This window comes from Camelus dromedarius, chromosome 5 (assembly GCF_036321535.1).
Source record: "Camelus dromedarius isolate mCamDro1 chromosome 5, mCamDro1.pat, whole genome shotgun sequence".
Lineage (NCBI taxonomy): Eukaryota > Metazoa > Chordata > Mammalia > Artiodactyla > Camelidae > Camelus > Camelus dromedarius.
Window position 1 is genome coordinate 29,520,872 of NC_087440.1, and position 13,489 is coordinate 29,534,360.

The 13,489-nt window shown below is 36.8% G+C and overlaps 1 protein-coding gene across 2 annotated transcripts; it reads left to right on the forward strand.

Annotated features, from left to right (window-relative positions):
- Positions 1-1,233: 1,233 nt before the first annotated feature.
- Positions 1,234-8,164, forward strand: LOC105103701 (olfactory receptor 11G2). 2 transcript variants are annotated; one of them, XM_064486398.1, is made up of 2 exons: positions 1,234-1,240; positions 7,150-8,164. In XM_064486398.1, exons 1-2 carry the CDS (start codon positions 1,234-1,236, stop codon positions 8,115-8,117), a joined length of 975 nt encoding a protein of 324 aa, XP_064342468.1. In that variant the 3' UTR covers positions 8,118-8,164. The 2 variants fall into 2 exon arrangements, with proteins under 2 accessions (XP_064342468.1, XP_064342467.1); XM_064486397.1 differs by lacking the exon at positions 1,234-1,240 and adding an exon at positions 5,275-5,293.
- The last annotated feature ends 5,325 nt before the right edge of the window (positions 8,165-13,489 follow it).

Consider the following 13,489-nt stretch of genomic DNA (forward strand, 5'->3'; position numbering starts at 1 on the left):
ACAACCAGACATTTATGTTTTAAGATAAATTACTCTTCTTTGCTCATAATAAATAAAAACGTATCCATTATCTTGCATACACATTTGTACTTCCTTGCCACTCAGCGAGTAGAGTCTCAACCACCCATATTAATTACAACTGTTAACCAAAGAAAAAGAGGAGATTGATACTCAAGAATTTCTGTCACACACAAGCATCTCAGCAGATGAGCAGTGAGCACACATTTTAGGAATGCATACAGTCACAGACATCACTTTTTGTTTCTTAAAGAGGTAAAAATAAACATACCTTAACATGGTCTAAAGGTAGCCAAACACCCTCTCAAACTGTTATCTGATAGTCATTCTACAATATAAAAATAGGAGGCAAATTAAAACTATGCCTGATAATCAATGTTTTCTTATCCTATCTTATTAAAAATTATCTAAGGTATCCAAAGATTTTTTCATTAATTATTAATTTAGTATTAGTCCATGGTCTTAAAGTTAACAAAGATATTGGAAATTACATATATGATGACATATTACAGAGCCACACAATGACAGATGATAACAAAAACATCTTCCAGAAATAAAATTCAATTTAATTGAACACATAATTTTACATTCTTAATAATGCTAAACATTAGAAGTAATGTCAGCTCATCTGATCAGTGAAACCAGTATAGCAAGTTTATTAAGTTCAGATTAACTAGTTCTTCTATGTGAAAACAAAGTCTTACCCCCCCCCCAAAAGCACACTTGCATTATATTCCGAACTTCTAAAATGAGGAAGAAAAACAAACCACTCTTTCTAAACCAAAATGACCACACCACTCTGATTTGTCCAGCAGTTTATTCTGAATACCTGAACTTGGATTCTTACATAGAAATGCTCTGAGCTAGAAGTTTTCTTTAGAAGTTTGTTTTTCTTAAAAGGCTAACACATTTAGTTTATAAATTCAATTCCTCTCTTCTCTGGAAGTTCCCTTATTTTAAATTTATGGAAGCATTTATTATTCTCTATAACTAATTGGAATTATATCTCTGTTAAATTGAAGACATTTTATTATCTGATTTATGAGTTTCTTCTTGGAGTAAGAAAATAGTTGACATTCATGTAAGGAGGATAAAATATTTTATAATTTTTAGATACACAGAGAATGTTCACCTTCAGTTTATAAATTTGAAGGTTAAAACAATTATGAACACAGATAACCTGTGAACACTCCTACAGAAAAAAATAAACAAAAAATGAACAGTGCAGGGAGGCACTCTCTTGGAAATGCATATTTATTTAATTTAAAAAAAAATGTTACCCATTGTTCAGGTAAAACATGTACAGACCAGACGGCTCTGGCCCCCACTATTTCCCATTCACTCTGAAATTCAGAGCCCCCAGCATAAGAATCATGGAGAGATGCCTGCAAGTCTATTTCTCTACTTCACTTTTTGAAGCTTGCGCAGACTTCCAGATGCAAATACTGGACACACAGAGAGGATCTCAGTCTCTAATGGGAGAAAGAGATGACAGCCAGAGGTTTGCCCTGGCGACAGTACTGCTTCCATGACCTCTCACCAAAATAGATCACATCTTCCAGATTCTTGTCTGAAATATAATGCCCAAGAAAGGGGCCCTTATCTGTCTCCAAGTAGCAAACAGTCTTGACATATAGATACAGATCTTTCTAACTTTTGAAAAATAAATATATTTTAGACAGATAAATGACTAGCAATCTTTGACACATAACTGTGAAAATGAAACTCATCTAGTTCTTCTGATTAATTATAAAACCTCTAGAATCAGACAAGTCAAGGAGACAAAAAAGATCTCAAAGGCAAACTTTTTGTGATGTTTCTTGATCCAAGGGCTCCTCTTGATCCAGTGCCGACTTTTTCAGACAAGCAGATCTTGACAGTTTCACGAGATGGGCTTGTTATATTATTCTTTTATTCTCATCTTTGTCTCATTTCCAAGTTTCTTATAAAATTTCTTAGTATAGCAATATCTAATTATATTGGTGTTTGTAAATTTATTGTCATCAGCAGGAAAACGTTTCTGAGCAACATCTCTGTAAGGAATGTGAAATGTTACAGTGCATACTTTCCAACTGCACCTAAAAGAACAGAATACACATATGAAAATTTTGTAAAAAACAATAGAAGGCAATTTTGTAAATGCTAAAAGAAGGCCTTGAACATCATTTCTCAAACTATATTCTATACAATATTAATCCTGGAGTTGCTCTGAGAAAAAAAATGAAAATGAAAACAAATCCTCTGGGTTCAAATAAGTTTGGAAATCACTTCACCACAGTATGTCATTTAGGAGAGTCATTATGCATCTTAACATAGCAAAGGCTCTGAGACACCCTAGAGGAAACCAGACCTATTTAACTTTATTTAAACTAGCATTTGTCATATTTATTTTAACGCCAACCTCCTTTCCCTAATGCCTGTTAATATCTCATGGAAATGGACTTACAAGAATATGTATTTTCATTCAACAAACATTTATTGAACTGCAAATATATGCTAGGCCCTGTGCTAATGGTTACAGTAATTGTGGTTTTGAACAGGGTAGAAGAGGCGCCATCCTTCATGGAGTAAATATTCTAATATAGAAGATAGACAATGCACAAAATAATTGCAGATTTTGATAACTGTTATGAATGAATAAAATAGGGTAACATGAGAGCAAGTGAGAGGGGCCAACTTTAGATGTCGTGGTGACAAAAATACCATGGACAAGGGGGAGTATGGCATAAATTGGAATAGGTAGAATTCAGAACCTTCAGAGTCTTATAGGTCATGGTGAGGAGTTTTAACTTTATTGTAAGAAGAGTGAAAAGAATTTGAAAGAATTTTTTTAAGTTACTGAAATTATTTTTTAAATATTCGTATACAATTACTCTGGAAGGATCAAATAGGGGAAAAAGGAAAGCAGGTAACAGCAAGACTGTTTGCTACTTGGAGACTGATAAGGACCCCTTTCTTGGGCAAAAAAGACTGATAATAGCTTCCACCAGTGCGTTGTCAAAGGAAATAGGCATAAACGGATAGATTAGATATTTTTACAAGATTAGTCATTTTTAAGCATGGGCTAATGTGAAAGCAGTAGAAATGAAGAGTAATGGACAGACTAAAATAAAATTTAAGCAATAGAAGTGACAAGGATTGCCTTAATTCTAGGAGTGGAAAACTAAATTGTTTAGAATGACTATCATCAGAAAAAAAGACTGATAAAAAAACATCAAAAAGCTAACAAGATAGAGGTAAACAACACTGTTGGATTCTTTGGGTAATTCAGAACCAAGAGAGGTAAGCAATACACTGGAGCACCAAACCTTTATTTTCCCTGAGAGCATTCCTAATTGTGGCAAATTTGGGATTCGTTTCAGTAGTTTTGCAAAGACAGAAGTTAGGGTCTTCTCCAGGTGGGGTCCTTATAGGGAGATACTCTTCATCTCAAGCTGGGACACAAAGAGCTATAGCTTCAGGATAAGTGGAAAACAGAACTAAGCATGCTTCTCATTACAGTTTTAGGGAACTGTAGGGAAGGGGTGCCTTGATAATAAGTAGAGAGGAAGGAAAAAAAAGTCCTTAAGTAGCTGGGGCTATGGAGAGACCCTCATAAGAAATCCAAAAACAGTATCATAATGGATTTACCTTATGCACTAGAAACAAAGGTCTCACATTCTTTAAGTTGTCCCTTTTTTCTTCCTCACAAGAAAGAAGCGTATTTTGTAAATGTTCTACATTTCTCTGGTGATTGATTATATGGCTTAGTTTTACAGAATAAAGGACAATTCATAATTAGCTTTGAGTTCAGGAGACACAGCCACATGCTCATTTCACACAACTACTTATTTTCCCTCGTTCCTCTCCCAAAGGCATCTAATCTAATCACAGAAGGTAAAGGCAGATGCTGGCCTGAGGGACTAGCCTGCCCAAAGGACTACTGAGTTGAGAAGCCATCTTTTTAAATACACAAGGAAACAAATCTTTGGAATTACTGACCAAAAATAGAGAATAGAGTCCTCCCCCAAACTCCATTTTTAGATAAAATTTTTTATGTAGATGATACTTGAATCCTTTCTTCCAAATTAAAAATTGGTAACTCCTCCCAAAGTCTCATCTACGTCACCCTCCAGACATCTCCCCTGACGAGACGCTAGCAGTCACTGCAAAGTTAATTGTACAAAAGGGGGTTTGTTTCTCAGTGAAGGTTCTGGGAATCCACTTTTGAGACTGAAGCTGAGAGAAAGGACTCAGTTCCTCCTGAGCATAGATCCCAGGTCTGCAGAAATCACATCTTGTCCCTATCCTTTTTTTCCCTCAAGAAATAACCCTCATTTTGTTGTTGTTGTTCTTGATTTTCCTGGTAAAAGACCTGAGGGACAAAATCCAAATAGCTTCGGTTCCTGGGCAAAGCTGTGGTGTTTGTCATTAACTGAAGTAAGTATAGATGAAACAGTTTTCTAAAACCTTAATTTTTCTAGCTTTTCCACAACTCCAAGTAAGTTGCAGTATGCTCTACTTTGAAAATAAAAGTTGAATTATTACTAGTAATTCATAGAAGATGATGTCAAACACAAGTAAAAGCACTGTTTCTCCAGTTCCATTTTAGGAGCTGTATCTGCACAGGTTTCAGAGAGACACAGAACTGAAGACAAAAGCTACAGGAAACAGTTACCATCCACTAGGAAGTCCAGGTACGTTAAGAAATATGGAAAAGCAGATTAATTTGGGGATGTTTCACAAATTTGTTTTAAAACTAAAAGAATACTAGCTGTTTTGTGTTCTACTTTTGCTTGCACGTTTATTTAATTGTCTAATTAGTGAGTAGCCAGAGCTGGAGTAGACACAGTAACGCTTTTATCTGATAAACTAGATTCTGTGGTATCACTGCAAGCTGAAAGAAGCAGACACAGAAAGAAAACTGGGCCAAGCCAGGGTAATGACTGGCAGGGAGAAATTTGGAGTTCTTCTGAAGGAAGTGTCAGACATAAATGTGATCAATACCAATACCAGAATGCTCCCCAGTAAAGGTGAAGTATTCCTTTACCTTAAGTAAGGAAATCAAATTAAACTACTGTAGGTCTTTCTTTTTCCAAGGTTGCTATATGTTTACTTCATTATATTGATCTCGTTGGAAACCAGATCATTAAATGTTTTGGAAGATCGTCAACTCAGTCTAGACCAGAATACCAACCCCTGTTTCTTCTTAAATGCCAAGTCAGTAGTCTCACTGGCTGCTTCCTTCCATTATGTTTCCCTTTTTCCAAGGACTTCATGGAGTCTTTTTCTTCCAGTAATACCTTTAGAGAAATTTGAATTAAAGAATCAAGTGCCATAAGGGGACCATAAGAACAGAGAAAAGCAAAATTGCTCAAAGGAAACGTGGGTCCAAAAATGCTGTGTTACTGAGTGGTTTAGTCTTGAGTGCAAAGGAGAGTATCGGGGCTACATCTACCCACCCTGGGACCTTGGCCAAGGGTGTCTGCACAGCTTATGCATCTGGAGTGTGGCCTCAGTTGATGATTAGAGCACTTGGCGGCACAGGAAATCAAGTCGTTCTTGGAAAGCAAATTGGGCGGTCCCTTGCTTTTGTTCCCGAGTGTCTTCTCAGTACTTTCATGTGTCCTCTAAATATTCACATAGGTCATTTGAGGACATTTCCTTTTTCTTTGTGGACAACTGAGAAAAATGAAAAGGTTTCAAAAGGGGGCCAGCACATGTGTATTTCTGAGGTACCTGGGTCAACTTCAGAATCTCACATAGGGTGACCGACTGTCCCTGTTTCCCGGAGTCTGAGGGTTTCCCAAATCACAAGACTTTCAGTGCTAAGACTGGGACAGTCCCAGGCAGACAGGCATATTTGGTTACTCTAGTCTTATACCATATTCATCTACCATCTCCCCTTTTTGCCATGCCCTTGCTCTCATCTGTGCCCACCACCACCCTCCCAGCTTCAAGGTCCAATGAAATGGTTCTTTTCTTGCATATATGAAATGATTAAGGCTTCCGGGTAGAAGGTTAACTGAATTTAAAATTCAAATGGGGGCAGAAATAATGATTTAATCATTTATTAAGCAATTACAATGTACATATTGCTTAAAAGATAATGTACTAGATACTGAAAAAAAAATTCAAAGATAATTAACACTTGGCCTCTATTCTCAGAGGTTACAGTTTAGTATATTAAGACATGCCAAAAAAGTGATACAAAGTGTAAAGTATAAATTCTTTTTTTATTTAAGTATAATCGGTTTACAATGTATTAATTTCTGATGTACAACATAATGATTCAGTTATACATATGTATTCCATTTTATATTCTTTCATTATTGGCTATTACAGGGTACTAAATACAGTGCTGTACAGGAGGACCTTGCTGTTTATCTATTTTATATATAGTAGTTGGTATCCACAAATCCCAAACTCCCAAGTGTAAATTCTTTAGTGTAGAAATACACTGTAGCTTTTAGAATGTTAATTCTCATTCCTTTTAGCTTAAAAAATAATGATTCATTTCTTTAATGTTGATCCAGAAAATATGTTGGCATGCCGATGAAGTGAACTGCACTGTGCTAGGCATTTGTAATATGGAAATGAAAAATACTACCTCTGAGTTCATGAAGCTCAGAATGGTAAATAGAAAAGTGACCAGTTACAATAGGGCATATTATAAGTGTACACACATATACACTGGATGTTATGGCAAAACAAAGAATTAGTATATGATGGTGGAGTCCAGCAATACTTCATGAAAGAGGTAATTAGGGAACAGTGTAAACTGCAAATACAAATTATCCAGGCCAAAAAAAGAGTAAGTAAATAAATATGTAAGAAGATGGATAAAGAGAAAGGAAGAGATCCAGAAGGTATGGGCAAATAGAGAAGGAAAGAAGGAAGGAAGAAGGGAATGAAGGAGCAACAGAAATCTAAGAGAGAACACCATGTGATTCAGCAGAAATGCAACAATTCTTTTCTTCCTGGGATATAGGACTCAAGAGGACACAAGGAAAGAGATGAGATTAAATAAGTAGTTAAGGATCAGATTATGAAGGGCCTTGTATGTTATGCTCAGTTGTTTGGATTTAGCTGCATAATGATAATGTTTCATTGCAGCAGAGCTTACAGACTAAATGAACATCTCTGGATCAGGATCCCATTCTGAATCAGTGAGTGAATTCATCCTTCTGGGCTTTCCCTGCAGCAGGGAAATCCAGGTCATCCTGTGTATGTTCTTCTCCATCATCTACCTTCTGACACTCGTGGGAAACGGAGCCATTATCTGTGCTGTGTGTTGGGACCAGCATCTCCACACCCCCATGTACATCCTGCTGGGGAATTTTGCCTTCCTGGAGATCTGGTATGTCAACTCCACTGTTCCAAACACACTGGTCAACTTCCTCTCAGAGACCAAGGCCATCTCTTTCACTGGTTGCTTCCTTCAATTATATTTTTTCTTTTCCATGGGCTCCACTGAGTGCTTCTTTCTCTCAGCAATGTCCTTTGATCGATACTTTGCCATCTGTCATCCTCTGCATTATGCCACAGTTATGACTGGACAGCGTTGTTTCAACCTAGTGATTTCCTGTTGGGTGTGCGGCTTTCTCTGGTATCTGGTGCCTGTTATTCTCATCTCCCGACTGCCTTTTTGTGGCCCAAATGTGATTGACCACTTTGTATGTGACTCAGGCCCATTGCTGACCCTTTCATGTGTTCCTGCCCCCATGCCCAAACTCACCAGCTACACACTAAGCTCCCTCATCATCCTCCTTAGCTTCCTTTTCATCCTCATCTCCTACGCTCTGGTTCTACTCGCTGTGCTTCGGTTGCCCTCGGCATCCAGTCGACATAAGGCCTTTTCAACCTGTGGGTCCCATTTGGCTGTAGTGCTGCTGTTCTACGGGACCATTATGGTGATGCACGTGAGCCCTGGGTCCAGCCACTCTGCCCTGATGCCAAAGATGATGACCTTGTTCTATGCAATGGTGACTCCACTCTTCAACCCTTTGATTTACTGTCTCAGGAATAAGGATATGAAAAATGCTCTCTGGAAAGTTCTGGAAAAGTTTAAAATTTCTTTAAAAGTCTTTGGCAGCAGGCCCAGGAGGAATATGGAATAATCTAGTGTAGTGTGATGTGGGTAAAATGACCATCCTTTTACTTTCGCTCATTTGTATAGTCATTCATTCAATAAATAATAACTGAATGCGTGCTAGATACTGTGCTTAGCACCAGATTATGAAAATAATTATTAAAATAAATCAGACGCAGTCTCTTCCCTCAAATAACACTCTACTCATGGAGACAGATGGGTAAGAAAATAATTACCATAAAATACAACTAAGTGTTCTAATCAATATATGTACAAGTTGTCACAGGAACACAAACTAAAAAAACAACAAATTTTGCCTGGGGTGGTGGGCAGTAGGAATTAGTGTTAGGGACAACGTCAGTCAGCATCATATTAGACCTGTGTATTTTGTGATGGGTTAGGGGAGAGTGTCTTTTATTTCTGTTTAACTTCTAGCTAGATTTCTTTTTCAGTCTTACTGTGATATCTTTGAAAGGATATGGAACTTTAAATTAGAAGGTCTGGATAGGAACTCAATTCTTCCATTTTAATCAACTATGTGAATTTGGCAGGTCACTTTATTTCAACTAAAATTGGAATGGTAATTATCACTCCCAGGGAACAATTAGTATGATGGTTTACTGAGATCATTGGTATAAAAGTTCCTAAAACACCTCTATTACATGGAAAGCATGAAATAAATATTACCTGAATATGAATATGGATGTGAATTCTGTCTTCTTTTGTTCTTCATCAGAATCAAAAAAAAAAATCTCAGATCCCCCATGAAAGTCACCTCCTATAAATTTTGGTAAAGCCCTTTTACAACAGATCTACTACTCAACTTTTCTTGAGACAGAATACATTATGTTTCCTCCATTTATATCCAAAATAAAGTTTAGTCTTGGTTTGGGGGGGTGTGTGTGCATGCATGCACAATATTCTAGAGAATTAGTCTTCAAAACGGGATCTTACATACCCCTGGGGATACACAAAGACTTTCCAATAGGTGCACAAACATGCATAGTTCAATTTCCAGATCCTCGACTTACATACATACATTTTCCTAAAGATGCTGTCCCTAAGGGCATACCTGTTATTAAAGCTCAAATGGCCTTATTTCACACATCCTCTCTCACAACTGGTCTTCTCCCACTGCAAGTATAAAGTCTGCCTATTCTGACCTTAATATTTTATATTGTTTGGATAGATCAACTTCTAGTTGGGACATTGAATAATTTGAAATACTGATACCTCTCTATTGTGAAAGTGAGTGAATTTAACTGTGAGGTAATAAATCCTTTTGTCACCGGTGGTTTACAATTATTTCTCTCAAACACAATTAAAAGAGGGTGTCTTGTTTTGGGTTGTCCCCAAAGAAGAAACAGACAAAGACTTGGGTGCAGGTAGTTTATTGGAAAGTGGTTTCAGGTAGCAGGAATGAGGAATAAGAAGCTACTATAATCAATGAGAATTTGATTCCACTGGAACGTCTGAGAATTGCCCATTGGAATGGCATGGAGCTAAGGCATTTATCAACTAACGGTGGTTGCACTTGGAAACACTGACTACTCACGTTTCCAAAATATGTTGGCTGGTGCACCAAACCAGTAAGTGCAACTTCAGAAAATGGCCTTGGGAAGAAAGCAGAAAGATACATGGACAGGGGAAGAGGTAGGAAGGATGCTGTCAAACTGATTCTGAGCTCCCAAGGGACTACCCACCACCTCTGCAACTAAGATCAGCAGAAGGCTCAAAAACATTCACTACAGAGTCTATTTAATTGTCTTGTTAGCAGATTACAAATAATTTTGTAGTTAAAAGGCAGCATGTGGTGGTGGTAAGAATCAGACTGCTTGAATTCAAATGCTGGCTCCACCAACTGCATGACTTTAAATATGCCTCCCTTATCTCATATTTAAAGTGGCAGTACTAACAGAACTTTCTTCATAGTGCTAGTGCTGTTGAGGGGATAAAATGAATTAATCTGCTTATCAGAGAGTCTAGCAAAAAGTAAATACCAAAATACCTCCATCATTATAATATTTCATGCATTGTTCACAGGGAATTCATTCTGAGTATAGGTTTTAATTTGGAAGATAATTTTCCATCCAAAAGAAAACTGCCAACTACTAGATTGTAGCTGAAAACATGGGCAGTAGAATAAAGAGTTAACTAGTCAAAACACTCTACAATCAGATTAGACAAAGAAAGAGTATAGAGTATAGCAATAATGTAGACATTACTGAATCACAAAGCAGAGATGTCAGTGTGTTGAAGGAAAAGCAGGCTTTTTCAGCAACATGACTGACAAACTCTATCTTAACATGAGTTATGAGTGAATGCACATGCAAACACTGAATTACCTATTAAAAAAAAAAAACCAATGTCCTATGTAAAGAACATAGGATATGCAGAAAATCATTAGTATAGTCAAGACATAGTAAAATAAAAAAATACATGCAGCACAGAAAAAAGAATATTGCTATATGTTATTATCATAGCCACTTATTTCATGAGAAAGAACTAGAATTGGATATCAGATTTCCACTTTAAATAGTGTATTGTATAATACATTTAGTTTATTGAACATATATCTAAAATTGTATTTCTATTTCTTATTTTGATGTATAGGCTGGTCTTTCACAGCTAATCTGTTTTCTGTCTCTTTTTCAAACTCCTGATTAACCTCCCCACCTCACTTGTTGCTACAGATCATTGATTCTCAACTAGGAGTATACCTCAAAATCAATGGGACCTTTTTTTTCAACTTACACAAGCCTGAACCCTGTCCCTGGAGATTTTAATGCAGAGGATGAAGGATGGGTCTCGAGCATGCTGATTTTATAAGAAAATCTCTGTAGATCTTACGGTCTTATGTGCACACACCCCAGTTGAGAACTGCAATTTTTGATAGATAGCCAAGTGTACTTTACATGACTTTTGTGATCAAGATCTTGATACACAGAACAACGAAACCAGGTAAGGAGCCTCCCTTAGAGAACACTGCCTAGCCAGGCTTATTTGAGTCTAGGTCTGCACTTCTTTTACATAATATTTAAACCTGAAAATTGAATAACAAAATGTTGCACACCCCACCCCAAGCCTAGAAGTGTGTAAGTCTGAGACTAAGGTAGAATGTATGTGTAATATGTAACATGTCAGAATAGGAAAAAGTCTATCTAAGCCACCCTTTTATTGGAGGAATTTCTAGTCTGTCTACTCTAGGAAACAAAATCTTGGAGGCCATTGTCAGAGTCCATCTAAATTAGATTTCTGTCTGAAATAATTCTTTTAACATGAAAATTCAGTGTTGATTAAAAGACTAATTTGGAATTACTAAACCACCACCATAAATGTACTACGTACTGTTTACCAAGCAGTTAGTTTAAGTAGAATTATAAATGCAAATTTTAAAATTATAAGTATAGTTCTAGAGTTAAGTGCTGACCCCTTCTCATCAAGGAATTGGTGGATGTGATTTTAAAAGGGATTGTTTCTTTACTTTCTTTTCCTGCTAATTCTATGTTAGTGTAACAAGTGCAACTGATTTCTGTATGTTACTCTTGTATCCTGCTACCTTGCCGAAGTCTTGTATCAGCTCCAGTAGTTTTTGTGTGACCCCTTGCGGATATATGATTTATACATACTTTCTCTCTTCTGTAGATTTTATTTACTTTCTTGATTGAATACTTTGACACACATGAGATTTTAGTTTTCATAAAGTCCATTTAATCTGTTTTTTCTTTTGTTAACTGTGCTTTTGTGTCATTTCAAAGAAACTATTGCCTACAATAAATAAATAACTAAATAGTAAATAATAAATAGAACTTTGCTCTGGGAATGTACTATATATTTATAGGATTGTATCATCTGAATTTTTTTTTTTTTTTCATTCATAGCCTGGGGAAACTGAAGTCCTGAGGAGGAGGGTGGTATGAGATGTGACTAGCAGACACAGATCACATTATGCAGGGCCCTTAGGTCTTGGAAAACATTCACATTTTTTATTAGATCCTAACAATAATGGATAGCCTTTGGGAGTTTTTATAGTATGTCTGTTTGTTATATGTAAAATGCTGTGTTTTACATAAATTATGAATTCTGTCCTTAATTTATCATGAGAATGAGGTGGTATTTTACAGAAAGTGGCTGAGAGAAGTTATGCTCCTTCTCAGAAATACTAACACCATCCACTGCCCTCTTTTCATGGGCCTGAGTTTTAAGTCCATGGGTTCTTCTCTAAGCTTCTAAGTTTTAATCATGACAAACTCTTTCCTTAATTTCTCCAGCCCCAGAGCTGGTACTTTTTTCTTCAGTTGAATTTTTTTTTAAATAATCTCTCAGTGTTTTAGAATGAGCATTATTTTTAGTTCTTCAATACCTAGTTAACCATCTCTAAATGATACTATTGTATTAAAAGAACTGGTATAGTTCTTGTCTCCTAATTTAGAAACTGATAACAAGAAATTGGTCCCAGGAAACAGACCCTCAAATACATGGCTTTGAAATTAGCTCGGTCTTGTCTTTGGGAGTGACCTCAGTGCTGAGCTCCCTGCCGATGTGAAATAGGATGCTAGTCACCCCACTGCAGGCAAGCAGTGGCATCATGACTGTCATGTTGATTATATTAAAGTGCCAACTGGAGCAAGGGACTATTGCGTCTGACCAGTTTGTTACTGATGATAAATACAGGGAATGTGGCATGTGGTAGATTCTTCTGAATGGTTACAGAAAGAAAGGACAAGCTCAGATTTTTAAATGTTCATTTCAAGTTATAGTCTGAGAACCAGAAAAATTCTATGGCAGCTCTTAAATAATATCTTGTTTATTGTAGTTACAGACATAATCTTGCTGAAATCAGTCACAAAAGTTAATTTTGTAGGTTGCAGAATTTTAATTTAATTTGTGAAGTTTGTGAAATTAAGGCTATTGCTTAGTAAGGAATGGGAATTACAGGGAATTAAATATGCACACAGTCTTCCAAACTTCCAGAGACGTGTGCATTTTTTTTTTTTTAATGCTGGTTTTCTAGGAGTTGCCCTTGGATCAAATTAGCCTATTTTTCAGGCAGTATTTGTTCAAAGGTGTGATTATATCCCTAAGGGTACAATGGTTAGTGTTCTAGTGGGCTCTTGTAGTTATTAAATACCAAAACTTGGGCCTCAGTGATTGTGTGATCTAAGCTACCCATCTGCTGGGTCACAACCTCCTCAGAGCTTTCCGAGCATAACCAAACTATCCCCTATACTCATGGAGGAAGGGAGAGAAGAAAGAGGCAGACCCCTCTTGGTTAGTAGCTGCAGGTTTAATAAGCAAAGGATCTGACTCCCCAGGGCTTGTCTTGGGTGGCTGTAAGAAGAATAGATTTCTGCACCCACCCCACCAAATCATAAAAGTTTACGTAGGGACCTTAGCGGG